General features: G+C 43.1%; 1 protein-coding gene across 1 annotated transcript in view; it reads left to right on the top strand.

The window, feature by feature from the left end:
- Window positions 1-17,235, top strand: part of LOC124545252 (cytochrome P450 6j1-like) — a 99,647-nt gene that overhangs the window by 53,569 nt on the left and 28,843 nt on the right. The window contains exons 3-4 of the mRNA XM_047124124.1: window positions 4,511-4,673; window positions 13,224-13,354. Of these exons, the coding sequence (XP_046980080.1) occupies window positions 4,511-4,673; window positions 13,224-13,354 (294 nt within the window). The remainder of the gene's footprint in view (window positions 1-4,510; window positions 4,674-13,223; window positions 13,355-17,235) is intronic.

Consider the following 17,235-nt stretch of genomic DNA (forward strand, 5'->3'; position numbering starts at 1 on the left):
TATGCTGATGAGCACATATTGCGGCAGCTGATTTCCCCCTGCCCACAAGCATGAGCAGTCTGAATGTCAATATCTCAATTGTTGTAATTTGTGGATAATAAATACACTACTGGCCATTAAAATTGCTATACCAAGAAGAAATTCAGATGATAAATGGGTATTCATTGGACAAATATATTATACTAGAATTGACATGTGATTACATTTTCACGCAATTTGGATGCATAGATCCTGAGAAATCAGTACCCAGAACAACCACCTCTGGCCGTAATAATCGCCTCGATATGCCTGGGCATTCAGTCAAACAGAGCTTGGATGGTGTGCACAGGTACAGCTGCCCATGCAGCTTCAACATGATACCACAGTTCATCAAGAGTAGTGACTGGCGTATTGTGACGAGCCAGTTGCTCAGCCACCATTGACCAGACATTTTCAATTGGTGAGAGATGCGAAGAAGAGGTGACCGAGACGTGTACCCAATGGCATCCCACACCATCACGCCAGGTGATACGCCAGTATGGCAATGACGAATACACGCTTCGAATGTGCGTTCACCATGATGTCACCAAACACAGATGCGACCATTGTGGTGCTGTAAAAAGAACCTGGATTCATCCAAAAAATGACGTTTTGCCATTCGTGCACCCAGGTTCGTCGTTGAGTACACCGTCGCAGGTGCTCCTGTCTGTGATGCAGCGTCAAGGGTAACCGCAGCCATGGTCTCTGAGCTGATAGTCTGTGCTGCTGCAAGCATCATTGAACTGTTCGTGCAGGTGGTTGTTGTCTTGCAAACATCCCCATCTGTTGACTCAGGGATCGAGACGTGGCTGCACAATCTGTTACAGCCATGCGGATAAGATGCCTCTCATCTTGACTGCTAGTGATACGAGGTCGTTGGGATCCAGCACGGCATTCTGTATTACCCTCCTGAACCCACCGATTCCATATTCTGCTAACAGTCATTGGATCTCGACCAACGCAAGCAGCAATGTCGCGATACGATAAACCGCAATTGCGATGGGCTACAATCCGACCTTTATCAAAGTCGGAAACTTGATGGCACGCATTTCTCCTCCTTACACGAGGCATCACAACAACATTTCACCAGGCAATGCCAGTCACCTGCTGTTTGTGTATGAGAAATTGGTTGGAAACTTTCCTCATGTTAGCACGTTGTAGGTGTCGCCACCAGTGCCAACCTTGTGTGAATGCTCTAAAAAGCTAATCATTTGCATATCACACCATCTTCTTCCTGTCGGTTAAATTTCATGTCTATAGCATGTCATCTTCGTGGTGTAGCAATTTTAATGGCCAGTAGTGTATTTCATGTTTCAGTATTGTTTCAATGCTGCCATCAGGTGTCAGGAATGTACCCTCAGAGTCAGCATTACCTAGAGTTCTGGTTGATTCTCCATTGACCTCCTGACTTCGACCTGACCGTGAACCATCACACACCACAGTGCCAGCGTGGTTGGCCACTACTGTACCAGCAATGACAAAGACATTGCAAGTGGAGCTCAAGTTTGAATAGCACAGGCATAGAGAAGGAAATTGGTTTCATTATTTACAAAGGCACCATGCTAGTATTTGTCTTTAAAGATTTAGGAAAATCTAAACTGGAATAGCCAGACACAGAGTTGAGCCCACTTTTCCCAAACGTGAGCCAAACATAGCAAATGCTGCACAAACCCACTTAGTTTGAAAACACAATCAGACAGATATTCCACACAAATAATACAAAAAAATTCAACCAGTGAAAGTGATGACTACAATTTACGTCTTTGTAATTGGAAACTTCTTATCTTTCATATTACAGTTACACTCAGTTTCAAGACTACTATCTTATTTAATTAACTATTCCAATGCTGTTACCTAATTTAGCTAAAATATTCTTGAGACCTTTTTCTCTGAAATATGCAGTTGGGTTTTATTCGCTACATACGAGGGTGAGTCAAATGAAAACCTTAAATTTGTAATAACAAATTGAAATTTTGCGCCATTATCCTGTAAGTTGGTAAGCATGCTACAAACAGTGTGCAGAATGGCCTGTAGAAAGCAGCATAGTGCAGATGCACACATACCGTTGCAGTATCAGTATAAAGATGGCTGCCCCACTTGCGACTTGCATCAGGAAAAAACAGCGTTCTGTTATTTGGTTTTTGTGTAGTGGAGGTGTGTGCATGATGTGCTCCAGTTTCACAAAGAGTCTGCAAGATGGGTCCCATGGCAGTTGACTCCTGAAATGAGAGAATGATGTGTTGATGCTTGTGAAGAACTTCTACGGTGCTTTGAACGAGAAGGTGATAGCTTCCTTGCAAGAATCATTACTGGGGACGAAACCTGGGTTCACTTCCACCAACTGGAAATGAAGAGAGCGAGCAAGGAATGGCGGCATTCGTCATCACCAAAACCAAAGAAGTTTCCAACAGAACCATCAGCAGGGAAGGTTATGCTGACTCTCTTTTGGGATGAAAAAGGCATCATTTGGGAGCATTACATGCCTAGAGGGACCAATGTCACCAGTGCATCATACACAGATCTCTTAAAAAATCATCTGCGGCCTGTAATCAAATCAAAGTGACGTGGATTGCTGTCAGCAGGTGTCCTTTTGCAACTTGACAATGCAGGGCCCCACATTGCCTGTACAACAGTTGCAACAATCACAGACTTGCATTTTGAGTGTCTTCCTCATCTACCATACTCACCAGACCTTGCCCCAAGTGATTTCCATATGTTTGGACTACTCAAAGACGCAATGGGCAGAAAGAAGTTCCGTTCTGATGAAGAGGCATGCCATGTGGTGCATGAGTGGTTGCGTGGACAACCAAAAGAATTTTTTTCTAAAGGAATTTATGCACTTTGTAAGTGCTGGAGGACTTGCATTGAGTGTGGGGTGATACAGCTTTGAACCACTTCTGATCAATAAATAATATTTAAAAAAATATTTAAGGTTTTCATTTGACTCATCCTCATATATGGTGTATCCCATGGCTGATTTATTTTGGATCATTTACATCAAAAACACGTGAATACACAATAATCCTTATATGAGCAGCAAAGGGTAGACATGCGCTGTAACAAGAAGGGTATTTCATATTAGGTAAATCACATAATATATCAAATAATTATCATGATCCCTAAGAAAGGTCACTTAACTTTTATAACTGACCTAGCTGGTTTTCCAGCATTTCCAGGTGATTCCAGTCTTCTATTAAACAGGAAAAGGAATCATGTATATTAACAGTGTAAAATTATAGTTATTTTGTTTACATGTTATGGAGAATGTACTTTATAGAATCAGATCTTTTACAAACTCACTATAAAATTAATTCAAACAATATGAGAACTGCAAACAACAATTTTAGTTAGGCTGTGATGAGGTGTCCTTTTGTGGCCCACAGCCTTCACAAGCCATCTTCATCTTGAAACTGTCACTGATATCACTGGGCACCAAAGACTAAGAAAGATATTCAAATATATGTTACTCAGTTGTCGTTCACACCCTGCAAGTTTGACAAATAAGTCACTGAACCATCATCAAACCTGTTCAAAAAATGTCTAGTATTATCCTGGCAGTACAAGTCAACTGAATTCTGATAAAGCAGCTTTCTACTTGCTAATCCAAGAACATATCCAGTAGCTCTTTCATGTGGTACTCTATCAAAAACTTTCCTCCTTGTTCTTTTCAACTGAAATTTAATAACACATTTGGATCACTGTTATGAGTATGTTACACATAGTTTATCACTTTTGTGGGGACTGCATTATATGGAACTTCTCATAAACAATAGGGTACACACAAACAGGCTATTGCACACACTAGTACACACTTACATGATAATTCAATAAAATAAGGATGGCTCAGGGTCAGATTGTGAATAAAGGACCTCCATTGTTGTATTGTTGTTTGCCCTCCACCATGCCCTTCCTTCCTAAGTACATCTTCTTGTATTCCTCCCTTCTTCTCTTGAACAATGTATCTGCTAGACACAGAGTAAGAGAGAGAGAGAGAGAGAGAGAGAGAGAGAGAGAGAGAGAGAGAGAGAGAGAGAGAGAGAGAAGTATACAAGTTGTTAAAAGTGGCTCTGTACTCATTCCTGAAAATATCTTAAAGAATCTTAACAAGAATGTAAAATAATATGTAGGGGTCTTAGAACTGTGAAGGCTTCTAGTACATTCTAAGTTCAAAAGTGAGGCAGTTTTTATTGGTTGGGGGAAGTTTACTACACTTTGTGAGCATCCTCTAGACTTGACAAGATTATTATGACGTTTACAGTTCTAGCTTCTGAAATTAATTCAAGCAGTACTCTCTTTGTCAAGCATTCCGCCATCACACTTGCGCAGCATTTGTTGGAGACTTTCTGGAGACAGTCATAAGATAAATTTACTGTTTAGACCAATATATCAAAAATTATTAACTATATTACCCACAAACAGTTTTATTCATATATAAAAAGGAAATTGTAGCACAGACTCAAGTTGCATATTTGTAAACTGTTTTCTGTTTCAGGCCTCTTCTGCTTTGATCAACCCCTGTTATTAGTCAGGGATCCAATTATAGCCAGCTACATCCTGTCTACAGACTTTAGCAGTTTTGTGAACCGCAACTTTCACCTTTCTCCAGACACTGATCCACTGGTTGGAAGAGGTCTGCTTGCACTCAGAGGCAACAGGTACATCTTAATAGCTTTTCTTAAGGAGGCATTCAAATCTGTATCTCTTAGCAGAATTGTGATTATTTGCATCATGATCCTGATTGACAGATTCAGTTTTGTAATTCACTTTGATGGTACTGTAAATGGTTCTCTTTTAGTGTGATTCACTTTAACACAGGGGCGGCCAAGACACTGGCTCACAGGCATTGTCCAGGCACGAGTGCCAAAGTGCTCAGCCTTGCTACATATATCCCCCACCACTATGCCATGCTGTCTGAGTGCAAGGAGGGGAAGAGGGGAAAACTGCGAAGAACATGCTGCATTTAAATGGCAGGGCAGTTGCACTGCATACAACTTCGTTTTATATTTCACATCTCTCAACAACATATCTACATCTACATCCATACTCTGCAAGCCAATTGCTGGTGTGTGGCAGAAAGTACCTTGAGTACCTCTATCAGTTCTCCCTTCTGTTCCAGTCTTGTGTTGTTCGTGGAAAGAAAGATTCTCATTGTACCTCTGTGTGGGCTATAATCTCTCTGATTTTATCCTCATGGCCTCTTCATGAGATATACGTAGGAGGGAGCAATATACTGCTTTACTCCTCAGTGAAGGTATGTTCTCAAAACTTCAACAAAAGCCTGTACCGAGCGATTGAGCGTCTCTCCTGCAGAGTCTTCCACTGGAGTTTATCTATCATATCTGTAATGCTATTGCAATTACTAAATGATCCTGTAACGAAGCATGCTGCTCTCCGTTGGACCTTCTCTGTCTCTTCTATCAACCCTGTCTGGTATGGATCCCACACTGGCGAGCAGTATTCGAACAGTGGGTGAACAATACTGTAATCTACTTCCTTTGTTTTTGGACTGCATTTACTTAGGATTCTTCCAATGAATCTGTCTGGCATCTGCTCTACTGACAATTAATTTTATATGGTCATTCCATTTTAAATCACGCCTACTACCTACTCCCAGATAATTTAGAGAATTGACTGCTTACAGTTGCTGACCTGCTATATTTTAGCTAAATGATAAAAGATCTTTCTTACTATGTATTCACAGCACATTACACTTGTCTACGTTGAGATTCAATTGCCATTCCCTGCACCATGCGTCAATTCGTTGCAGATCCTTCTGCATTTCAGTACAATTTTCCATTGTTACAACCTCTCGATATACTACAGCATCATCCACAAAAAGCCTCAGTGAACTTCCGATGTTATCCACAAGGTCATTTACATAAACTGTGAATAGCAACAGTCCTGTGACACACCTGAAACCACTCTTACTTCAGAAGACTTCTTTCCATTGAGAATGACATGCTGCATTATGTTATCTAGGAACTCTTCAATCCAATCACACAATTGGTCTGATAGTCCATATGCTCTTACTTTGTTCATTAAAAGGCTATGGGGAACTGTATCAAACACCTTGCAGAAGTCAAGAAACACGGCATCTATCTGGGAACCCATATCTATGGCCCTCTGAGTCTCGTGGACGAATAGCGCGAGCTGGGTTTCACACGATCGTCTTTTTCGGAACCCATGCTGATTCCTACAGCATGCCACCCTCCAACTCAAAAAACTATCCAATCTCCTGGTTTCCCACCTCCGGAAAGGCAACTCACTCACCCTTCACAACCTTTCCAGCAAACCTCAACCTCCTCTCATTGCACACAGACCCAGTCACTCCCATCTACTCAATCTCCCACTTCCAACTCCACGCCCCCCAAAACCTCAAAATTGTGTTTGTGTATCTATCAACCTGCCAGCGCTTTCGTTTGGTAAGTCACGTCATCTTTGTTTTTAGATATATTTTTCCCACGTGGAATGTTTAAACAAAAGCACTGGCAGATCGATAGACACACAAACAAACACAAACATACACACAAAATTCAAGCTTTCGCAACAAACTGTTGCCTCATCAGGAAAGAGGGAAGGAGAGGGAAAGACGAAAGGATGTGGGTTTTAAGGGAGAGGGTAAGGAGTCATTCCAATCCCGGGAGCGGAAAGACTTACCTTAGGGGGAAAAAAGGACAGGTATACACTCGTGCACACACACACACACATATCCATCCACACATATAGAGACACAAGCAGACATATTGGTCTTAAAAATCCTTAATCCTACTCCCAACATCACCACTGCTGAAGCCCAGGCTATCCGTGATCTGAAGGCTGACCGTTCCATCATCATTCTTCCGGCGGACAAGGGTTCCACAACTGTGGTACTTGATCATCGGGAGTATGTGGCTGAGGGACTGCGTCAGCTTTCAGACAACACTACATACAAAGTTTGCCAAGGTAACCCCATTCCTGATGTCCAGGCTGAGTTTCAAGGAAACCTCAGAACCGTAGGCCTCCTACAAAACCTTTCACCTGACTCCATCAACCTCCTGACCCCACCGACACCCCGCACCCCTACCTTCTACCTACTTCCTAAAATTCACAAACCCAATTATCCCGGCCGTCCCATTGTAGCTGGTTACCAAGCCCCCACAAAACGTATCTCTGCCTACGTAGATCAACACCTTCAACCCATTACATGCAGTCTCCCATCCTTCATCAAAGACACCAACCACTTTCTCGAATGCCTGGAATCCTTACCCAGTCTGTTACCCCCGGAAACCATCCTTGTAACCATTGATACCACTTTCTTATACACAAATATTCCGCACGTTCAGGGCCTCGCTGCGATGGAGCACTTCCTTTCACGCCGATCACCTGCCACCCTACCTAAAACCTCTTTCCTCAGTACCTTAGCCAGCTTCATCCTGACCCACAACTTCTTCACTTTTGAATGCCAGACATACCAACAATTAAAGGGAACAGCCATGGGTACCAGGATGGCCCCCTCGTATGCCAACCTATTCATGGGACGCTTAGAGGAAGCCTTCTTGGGTACCCAGGCCTGCCAACCCAAAGTTTTGTACAGATTTATTGATGACATCTTCATGATCTGGACTCACAGTGAAGAAGAACTCCAGAATTTCCTCTCCAACCTCAACTCCTTTGGTTCCATCAGGTTCATCTGGTCCTACTCCAAATCCCATGCCACTTTCCTTGACGTTGACCTCCACCGGTCCAATGGCCAGCTTCACACGTCCGTCCACATCAAACACACCAACAAGCAACAGTACCTCCATTATGACAGCTGCCACCCATTCCACATCAAACGGTCCCTTCCCTACAGCCTAGGTCTTCGTGGCAAACGAATCTGCTCCAGTCCGGAATCCCTGAACCATTACACCAACAACCTGAAAACAGCTTTCACATCCCGCAACTACCCTCCCGACCTGGTACAGAAGCAAATAACCAGAGCCACTTCCTCATCTCCTCAAACCCAGAACCTCCCACAGAAGAACCCCGAAAGTGCCCCACTTGTGACAGGATACTTTACGGGACTGGATCAGACTCTGAATGTGGCTCTCCAGCAGGGATACGACTTCCTCAAATCCTGCCCTGAAATGAGATCCATCCTTCATGAAATCCTCCCCGCTCCACCAAGGGTGTCTTTCCGCCGTCCACCTAACCTTCGTAACCTCTTAGTTCATTCCCACGAAATCCCCAAACCACCTTCCCTACCCTCTGACTCCTACCCTTGTAACCACCCCCGGTGTAAAACCTGTCCCATGCACCCTCCCACCACCATCTACTCCAGTCCTGTAACCCGGAAGGTGTACACGATCAAAGGCAGAGCCACATGTGAAAGCACCCATGTGATTTACCAACTGACCTGCCTACACTGTGAAGCTTTCTATGTGGGAATGATCAGCAACAAACTGTCCATTCGCATGAATGGACACAGGCAGACAGTGTTTGTTGGTAATGAGGATCACCCTGTGGCTAAACATGCCTTGGTGCACGGCCAGCACATCTTGGCACAGTGTTACACCGTCCGGGTTATCTGGATACTTTCCACTAACACCAACCTGTCAGAACTCCGGAGATGGGAACTTGCCCTTCAGTATATTCTCTCTTCTCGTTATCCGCCAGGCCTTAATCTCCGCTAATTTCAATTTGCCGCCGCTCAAAGCTCACCTGTCTTTCAACAACATCTTTGCCTCTGTACTTCTGTCTCGACTGACATCTCTGCCCAAACTCTTTGCCTTTACAAATGTCTGCTTGTATCTTTGTATGTGCAGATGGATATGTGTGTGTGTGCGAGTGTATACCTGTCCTTTTTTCCCCCTAAGTTAAGTCTTTCCGCTCCCGGGATTGGGAGCGGAAAGATGATGTGACTTACCAAACGAAAGCGCTGGCAGGTTGATAGACACACAAACATACACACAAAATTCAAGCTTTCGCAACCAACGGTTGCTTCATCAGGAAAGAGGGAAGGAGAGGGAAAGACGAGAGGATGTGGGTTTTAAGGGAGAGGGTAAGGAGTCATTCGAATCCCGGGACCGGAAAGACTTACCTTAGGGGGAAAAAAGGACAGGTATACACTCGTACACACACACACACACACACACACACACACACACACACACACATATCCATCCTCACATACACAGACACAAGCAGACATTTTGGGAGGGGAGGGACCTGGTATCAGACTGCATGGAAGTTGAATGCCTACCAGAGCAAATGGATATTGATGGACGATAGAGGGCAGTGTTGCCACAGTGCTGCTTTCACCTAGTGAGTGTGCCACCATCTCGCCACATGAATACACCGGCCAACAGTGACCCTCACGGCTGGCATAAATCTGCCACACCTTGACTGCTCAGTCAATCGTGTACTTTGTCTGATAGCTTTCTTTACTGTCTCCACTGTACTACTGACTTCTCATTGACAACTTCGTTTTGATATTGGTTAACCTCTTTGGTCTCAATTTGGACTGTGGCTCATACTTGACCTTTTGAGAATGTTGTGTTGAAAGTTCATTGCACATCATGGCTACACAAGTTGCTATTGACTTGCTCCTATTGTGTTGGGTTCACCGTTGGATCAGCCCTGTTGCTTGATTCCGGCATGGATTTGAGTCCTGTCCACAGGCAGTCTTCTCGCCTTCTGTCATCGCTCTCTCCTGTTTATCTGGCTACTTGTGGTTATAGCATTAGCCTGTGTGTGTTTGCGTGTGTGTGTGTGTGTGTGTGTGTGTGTGTGTGTGTGTGTGTGTGTTGGGGGGGGGGGGGGAGGGGGGTAAATGATGGAAAATTGACCATCCGAGCTTTTGGTAAAATTTAAATAAACTCCATAACTCCATAATCAGCACCTATATAACGCATTTTAAGGATCGAAAACTGTGTGATCTCCTGGCTCATATTTTATTAGACGTTGCTATGGATGGACAGGAGATTATGACATCACTCTTCTGGGTGTCACGTAACTGAGCCAACAGTACTTCAAGAGTTCCTGATCACTTTAAAATGTTGCATGTACCCTCTTCTCCCAACAAGGAAAAGTCGTTGACAATGTTGAAATGTCAAGCATGCTGATCACTCAGCTATGAAAGCACATTAAAATTCAGAAATTATTTTATATTTGTACTCTGACAAGGTGCCCCTCCTGTCACCCTGAGCAACATTTAACCCAGGGGAGAAATATGTGATATTTGTCTGTGTGTGAGTATCTTTACTTTCAAAATTTGCGTGTTGCATTTTTTAAGCAGAGATTCGGAACCAGAACAGAGTTTGCAAAGGTTTATATGGAAAAAAGACTAAATCCTACTCCATCTGGATGACCCGTAAAACCAACAGTTGAAAATCTGGTTCCAGATGATTCAGTCTGAAGAAGTCTAGGAAGCACCAGCCTCTGCAGCTGATCATTGAGGAAAATCAGTGAAGCTCACCTGCATCCTACCTGGTAGGGTTGTAGGTTCAGCAGCCCAAAGTCAGGTGGCAGGTCACTGGTAGCATCTAGTGATGTGGATGGCCAGGATGATTGCTTCAGGTGTTACTTGACAAAAAAAAAAAAAAAAAAAAAAAAAAAAATTAACATACAACTTGCACTTTATTTAGTCCTCCAGTTGATAGAGCAACTAGCTGTGACTTCAGTTCAACACTGCTGCCTGTAGTAGACAGTGCACCAACACTGGGGGTCAAAGCAGTGTCTGGGGGCAGAGACCCTGCATCCGGTGAAGGTCCCTGTTGTATAAGCATTGTCACTGTTGGACCTCCTCAGTAGGGCCTCACTAAAGCCTGTTTACATTACACCAGCAGTGTCTGGTATCTTCATATACATCATGTTTAACACATTGCTGCTTCAGCACTCTGATAAACACCAGATATCAGCAGTCACTATCCTGTGCAAGCCTTATCATTGCTGCATAACTACTTTAACTTCATCCATTTGGACCTGCTTATTGTTTTCCAGCATTGGTCTTCCCCTAGAATTTTTACCTCCCACAATTTATTCCATTACCAAATTGAAAATTCCTTGAGCCCTCAGGACCTGTCCTGTCAACCAACCCCTTCATTTAGTCAAATTGTGCCATAAATTTCAATTTTCTTCAATTCAGTTCAGTACATCCTAATTTGTTATTCAATCTACCAATCTAATCTTCAGTATTCTTCTATAGTAAAACATTTCAAAAGCTTCTATCTTCTCCTTGTCTGATTTGTATATTGTCCATGTTTCACCATACCAGGCTACACTGCAGACAAATATTTTCAGAAAAGACTTTCTACCATTTAAATTTATGCTAGATATTAACAAATCCTTCTTTTTCAGAATCCCTCTTCTTGCTATTGCCACTCTACATTTTACATCTTCCCTACTTTGGACATAATCAGTTTTTTTGCTGCCCAAATAACAAAACTCATTTACAGCATTTAGTGTCTCCTTTCCTAACTTAATTCCCTCAGCATTACCAGATTTACTTCGACTACATTCAATACCATTGTTTTATTTTTATTGATGTTCATCTTGCAATCTCTTTTCAAGCCATTATCTATTCTGTACAGTTCTCCTTCCAAGCCTTTATCCATCTCTGACAGAATTACAATGTTATTGGCAAATGCCAAAGTTTGTAATTTCTTCTCCCTGAACTTTAATTCCTTTTACAAATTTCTCCTTCGTTTCCTTCACAGTTTGCTCAATGTCTTAATGCACAGACTGAATAACATTGGGGATGGGCTACAGCCCTACCTCACTCCTTTTTCAGCTATGCCTTCCCTCTCACATCCTTTGACTGTTGTAACTCCAGTATGGTTTCCACACAACCTGTAAATAACCTTTAGCTCCTTGTATTTTATCCCTGCTACCTTCAAAATTACAAAGAGTGTAGTCCACTCCACATTGCCAAAAGCTTTCTCTAAATCTACAAAAGCTATGTACATAGGTTTGCTCTTGTGCTGCCTACCTTGTAATGGGGTGTTACCTTCTCCGGACCCCAAACTGATCTTCCCCAGGCCATCTGTATCAGTTTTTTCATTCTTCAATCATGTAGGTACATGGTAGAGAAGGAATACCAGAGATCTTAAACGGTGATTTGCATAAGTCTCTGGATTTGCACTCTAATATGACTGCAATAGCTCTTTCTTCGCAATCTGAATGTGATGGGAACTCCTCTACAATTTCCCCAAAATATGACCTCATATTTAAGATGAGAATAAAAATAGGCATGATATGCACTCTTTGCTGTTTTCTAATACAGCAGGACTTATGTGAGCAAAAAATGTAGCAGGTCTTGCTCAATTTTGCATTCAGATATTTTATATGCTTATTCCATTTTACACTGATTTGCCACGATAATCCAGAATCTGGTTTCTGTAATGTTACGAACTAGTTCATAATTGATAGAGGGAAATGGGATGTATATATCCTTGCACAGAGTCTTGTGAAATTATAGTGTGATACTTTTTTTTAATATTTTTAAAAATGTTTTTATTCTGTGCCCAGTGTTTTGTGACAGTGTTTTCCAATTTTGGTAATTCTTCCATAACTTTCCATTTTAATAAAAGTGAGGTAGTGTCATCTTTAAATGATCATTTTATGAGCATCCGCATCTAAGCTTAGATGGTTAATGTACAAAAGGATCAGAAGGTGTGACTGACATTCACTGCTTGCTTATGATTGCTTAAGCAGGAAGTGGATCAACTGTTGGATGTACCTTGAGTAATGCACTTTTCAAGCTTTGACAGCAGAATCTTATGATCCACAATGTCAAAAGCTTTTGACTGATCAATAAATACTCCTGTTGATTTAGATTTAGTGAAGCTATGAAAAATATAAATTTAGATGGAAAGACAGGTATTTGATGTCATTTTTTTCAAAATCCAGTGTGTTAAACATTGTACTGCCTCACTCAAATTCAATACACATTGCCAATATGTATAATGTGGGCTATGCCATTAAGTGACATATATTGCTTCATCATACACTTTAAATGTAATAGCAAATACTCATTTTGCTTACAAATTTAATATTGGTGTAGTTTTCAGAAGTGTTGATAGTAAGTTCAGTCACCTTTAAAATTTGACAAAACACATCTTAAAACTGATTCTTCTTTATGTCACTTTGAAAATGGTAAGTTCTCAGAAACAGAAAATACTTCCTTGTTTTTCAGTAGCTTTCAAAGTACTTATAAAGACTTTATTATATAAAATCTTGTCACACAGGTGGAGGCAGACACGCATGAGACTAACACCGACGTTCACCTTACGAAACATGAGGAACTTGTTTCATGTTGTGGATTACATCAGCAGACAACTGACGTTGTATGTGGAAACTGCTGCAGCTAAGCACACAGGTATGGGATTATTGTTTTCGCAAATTAGATTCTATTAACTTTCTGGGCACATTTTATCCTCTTCTTTAATTTCTGGACAGCTCTGTTTCAATTATCATTCTTTCCTCTGCCAACTTTTTCTTTCACATATATGGAATACTTCCTAAATAATGAAATACCATCAATTTCGATTTTATAACTACCTGAATGAGTTTATATGCCAACTAGCTCAACAGATGATGAAGAGATCAAAGAAATGTCTGATGTGATAAAAGAAATTATTCAGATAGTTAAGGGAGACGAAAATTTAGTGGTCATGGGGGACTGGAGGGCGACTATAGGAAAAGGAAGAGAAGGAAATGTAGTAGGTGAATATGGAATGGGGGTAAGGAATGAAAGGGGAAGCCATCTTGCAGAATTTTGCATAGAGCATAACTTTATCATAGCTGACACTTCTTTTAAGAATCATGAAAGAAGGTTGTATATATGGAAGAGGCCTGGAGACACTGGAAGGTTTCAGATAGATTATATAATGGTAAAACAATATTTTATGAATATAATAGAGGGAAACATTCCACGTGGGAAAAATATATCTAAAAACAAAGATGATGTGACTTACCAAACGAAAGCGCTGGCACGTCGATAGACACACAAACAAACACAAATATACACACAAAATTCTAGCTTTCGCAACCAGCGGTTGCTTTGTCAGGAAAGAGGGAAGGAGAGGGAAAGACGAAAGGATGTGGGTTTTAAAGGAGAGGGTATATGTGTGGATGGATATGTGTGTGTGTGCGAGTATATACCCGTCCTTTTTTCCCCCTAAGGTAAGTCTTTCCGCTCCCGGGATTGGAATGACTCCTTACCCTCTCCTTTAAAACCCACATCCTTTCGTCTTTCCCTCTCCTTCCTTCTTTCCTGACGAAGCAACCGCTGGTTGCGAAAGCTAGAATTTTGTGTGTGAATTTGTGTTTGTTTGTGTGTCTATCGACGTGCCAGCGCTTTCGTTTGGTAAGTCACATCATCTTTGTTTTTAGATATAAGACAATATTTTGTTTCACACAGTATTTTGTCCTCTTCAAGTGCCATGATTTGTGCAATTCTGCGTACTTGCTGCCTGGTTGGAGTTCCCGCTGCTTGACTTGCAGAAGGCATTTGTTACAGTTCCACACTGCTACCTAATGAACAAAATATGAGTGTAAGAAAATCAGAAGAGATGTGTCACTGGACAAAAAGTTTCTAGCAAGTAGAACACAGCATGTCATTCTCAATGGAAAGAAGTCCTGAGCAGTAAACTTAATGTCAGGTGTGCCACAAGGAAGTATATAGAACCATTACTTTTCACAATAAGTATAAATGATCTTGTGGATAATGTCAGAATTTCCATGAGGCTTTGCATGGATGATGCGATTGAATAGAGAGAAGTTGCAATTTTGGAAAATTGTAGCAAAGTGCTGGATGAGCCGCAGAGGACTGATGCTTCTTGCAGAAAGTGGCAGTTGACCCTGAACATAAACAAATGTAACATATTACAAAACATAGACAGAAAGACCATATACTGTATGATTACACAATTGCAGAACAATCACTGGAAGCAGTTACTTCTGTGGCACCGATGAGATCAACACCAGTATCGATCTGAGCATCATCTTTGAACTGAGCAAAACATTATCTTTGTTTAGTTCCGCCATCCAGTTCTCTGTAAGCCTTACTTGTGTGAAGAGGTAAATAAATGAACTCCTGATTATAAGGTGTTGTTTGGTGTATCTCACCTGAGCATCCACCTCACTGGTGACCCCAAGTTGTAACGTCTTCCATTTTTGCCGTTTTACTGTGTCCGCAGCCTCCGCGTCGGTTATTTTCGCGTGTACTACATCAACACAACATTTGAACAATGGCTTCAGCCCAATGCCTAACGCCAGATTTTGTGATCGACATGCATTGTGTTGCGGGCGATGTACACCCGCCAGGACTGCAACAACATGCCTCTCACTTGTCGATTACGCCGATTTCGCTGGACGTTTTCGTGCCTGCAACAATAAGTGAGGTTAGGAGTGTGCATGACTCTGGCTATCAGACGCCTTTGTTACCGCCACATGTGCCCTCCCTCATAGACTGTGCAGTTACCTCTTACGGATCTCCGTGTAGTGCGGGATCAATGCCAATTTCTGCAAATGCTCCATTGGATAACCTACCACCGCCAGGACAATGGTTTGCCACACCGCAATCCGTGCAGTACCACGCGGATTCCTGCAATGTGGCCGGAATTCACAGGTCAACCCATTCAGCATCCGACCACACCCGTGCCTGCCTCGGTTCAGCATCAGCACGTGCCTTCCTGCTTCAGTACCTCGGCCTGCAACAGGAACAATGGCTTGTTATCTGTGCCTGACCTCCATATCCGTCCTACTGCTACACCTCAGTGTTTTGTGCCACGACATTCACCTTTTCCGCACACCCTTTTGAGTGAAGTGACTACGAACACTGAACATTCACACATTTTGCCCAATGTTTGACGTCATTTCCCACACTGTGCTTCTGGACACCCCACACCTCCGCAGCCTCCCTGCAACACAGGTGCCTCCGACTCTGATTGCACGTCAAGTTTTCCATGGACTGGCACGCATTTTCAAACTCTGAACTTTTTCTCAACTGCCGCCCCCGCGCCGGCTCCAATCGAACTTCCACAACCGCAATTGACACATTACGGTGTCCCACCCACGTCGGCCTTCCACGTCACGACGGATCGCGCTCAACCACAACGCGTCACCTTCATGCTGCCACCCGACCAGCCGTTGTCACCACATACCCTGGAGACACACTCTCCTGGAATACTGCAGCAACAACAGCTTGCTTCAGGCAGTACCCCGACGAATTCAACTCACCCTGTTCTTCCGAACGTTCTACAAAGCTTACCGATGCTGCTGCCGTTCAATCCCGACAGGGCAATAACCTGGTTTAAAATTGTGGTCGAAGTGTTCGACCATTTCAGACTCGACGAATCAACCAGATTTCTGTGCCTCATCACCCACCTGCACGGCCAGGAGGACTTGATTGCTGACCTGGTCGATGCCCCGGACTCAGCTAAGCGGTACACTCTAGCCAAAAAGACAGTTCTACGTCGGCTTGCACGCTCAACTGAGACAGCAATACGGCAAGTGCTCCACATCGAGCAACTAGGCAACGACAACCCTTCACAACTTTGGAGACGGCTACGGGCCCTGGTCAGCAACGATCTAGTCTCTCACACAGCTCTCCTCACCATCTGGGCAGATAAACTACCTCCCCACATCCGTTTTGCTCTGGCTCAGAGGTCTCCCGAACCTGTTGAGCAACGAATGACAATTGCTGACAAACTACACGATGCATCACTGCTCCACTTCGCCAGCCACTGCCTACGTGACAAGTCTCAGGTTCAGGCTCATCGCCCTGCGGCTGGACGCAGCCGGGGCCGTACTGTGCTGGGAAGCAGTAAACAAAACAAGCAACTGGGACATCACCGGCTCTTTGCACGGTCACGCCCCCTCCTGCAACCGAACCGACTGTGGCCTCTGAACCTCGGCCACAGCCTCTGGCAACGAATTTTCCACAGGAAATGCAGCCACACTACCCATACTGTTACTTCCACACACGGTTTGGTGAGGCGGCACGGAACTGCAGACCACCCTGCTGCTTCCCAAACGCAAATCGCAGGTAGGTCCGGGTGCTCCATTCTGTCCGGGAACGATCAGATAGTTGCGGACGACTTTATATTAAAGAAATTTCGTCGGGATACTTTTTCCTAGTTTACACAGGTGCCGATGTTTCACTGCTGCCTACGTCCTTAGTGTCATCGAGCATCCGCCCTCATCATACTTCACTGCAAGCTGTGAATTCTACTAAACTACAGTGCTCGGGTTCAA

The sequence above is a fragment of the Schistocerca americana genome, chromosome 8, assembly GCF_021461395.2.
Source record: "Schistocerca americana isolate TAMUIC-IGC-003095 chromosome 8, iqSchAmer2.1, whole genome shotgun sequence".
In the NCBI taxonomy this organism is placed as follows: domain Eukaryota; kingdom Metazoa; phylum Arthropoda; class Insecta; order Orthoptera; family Acrididae; genus Schistocerca; species Schistocerca americana.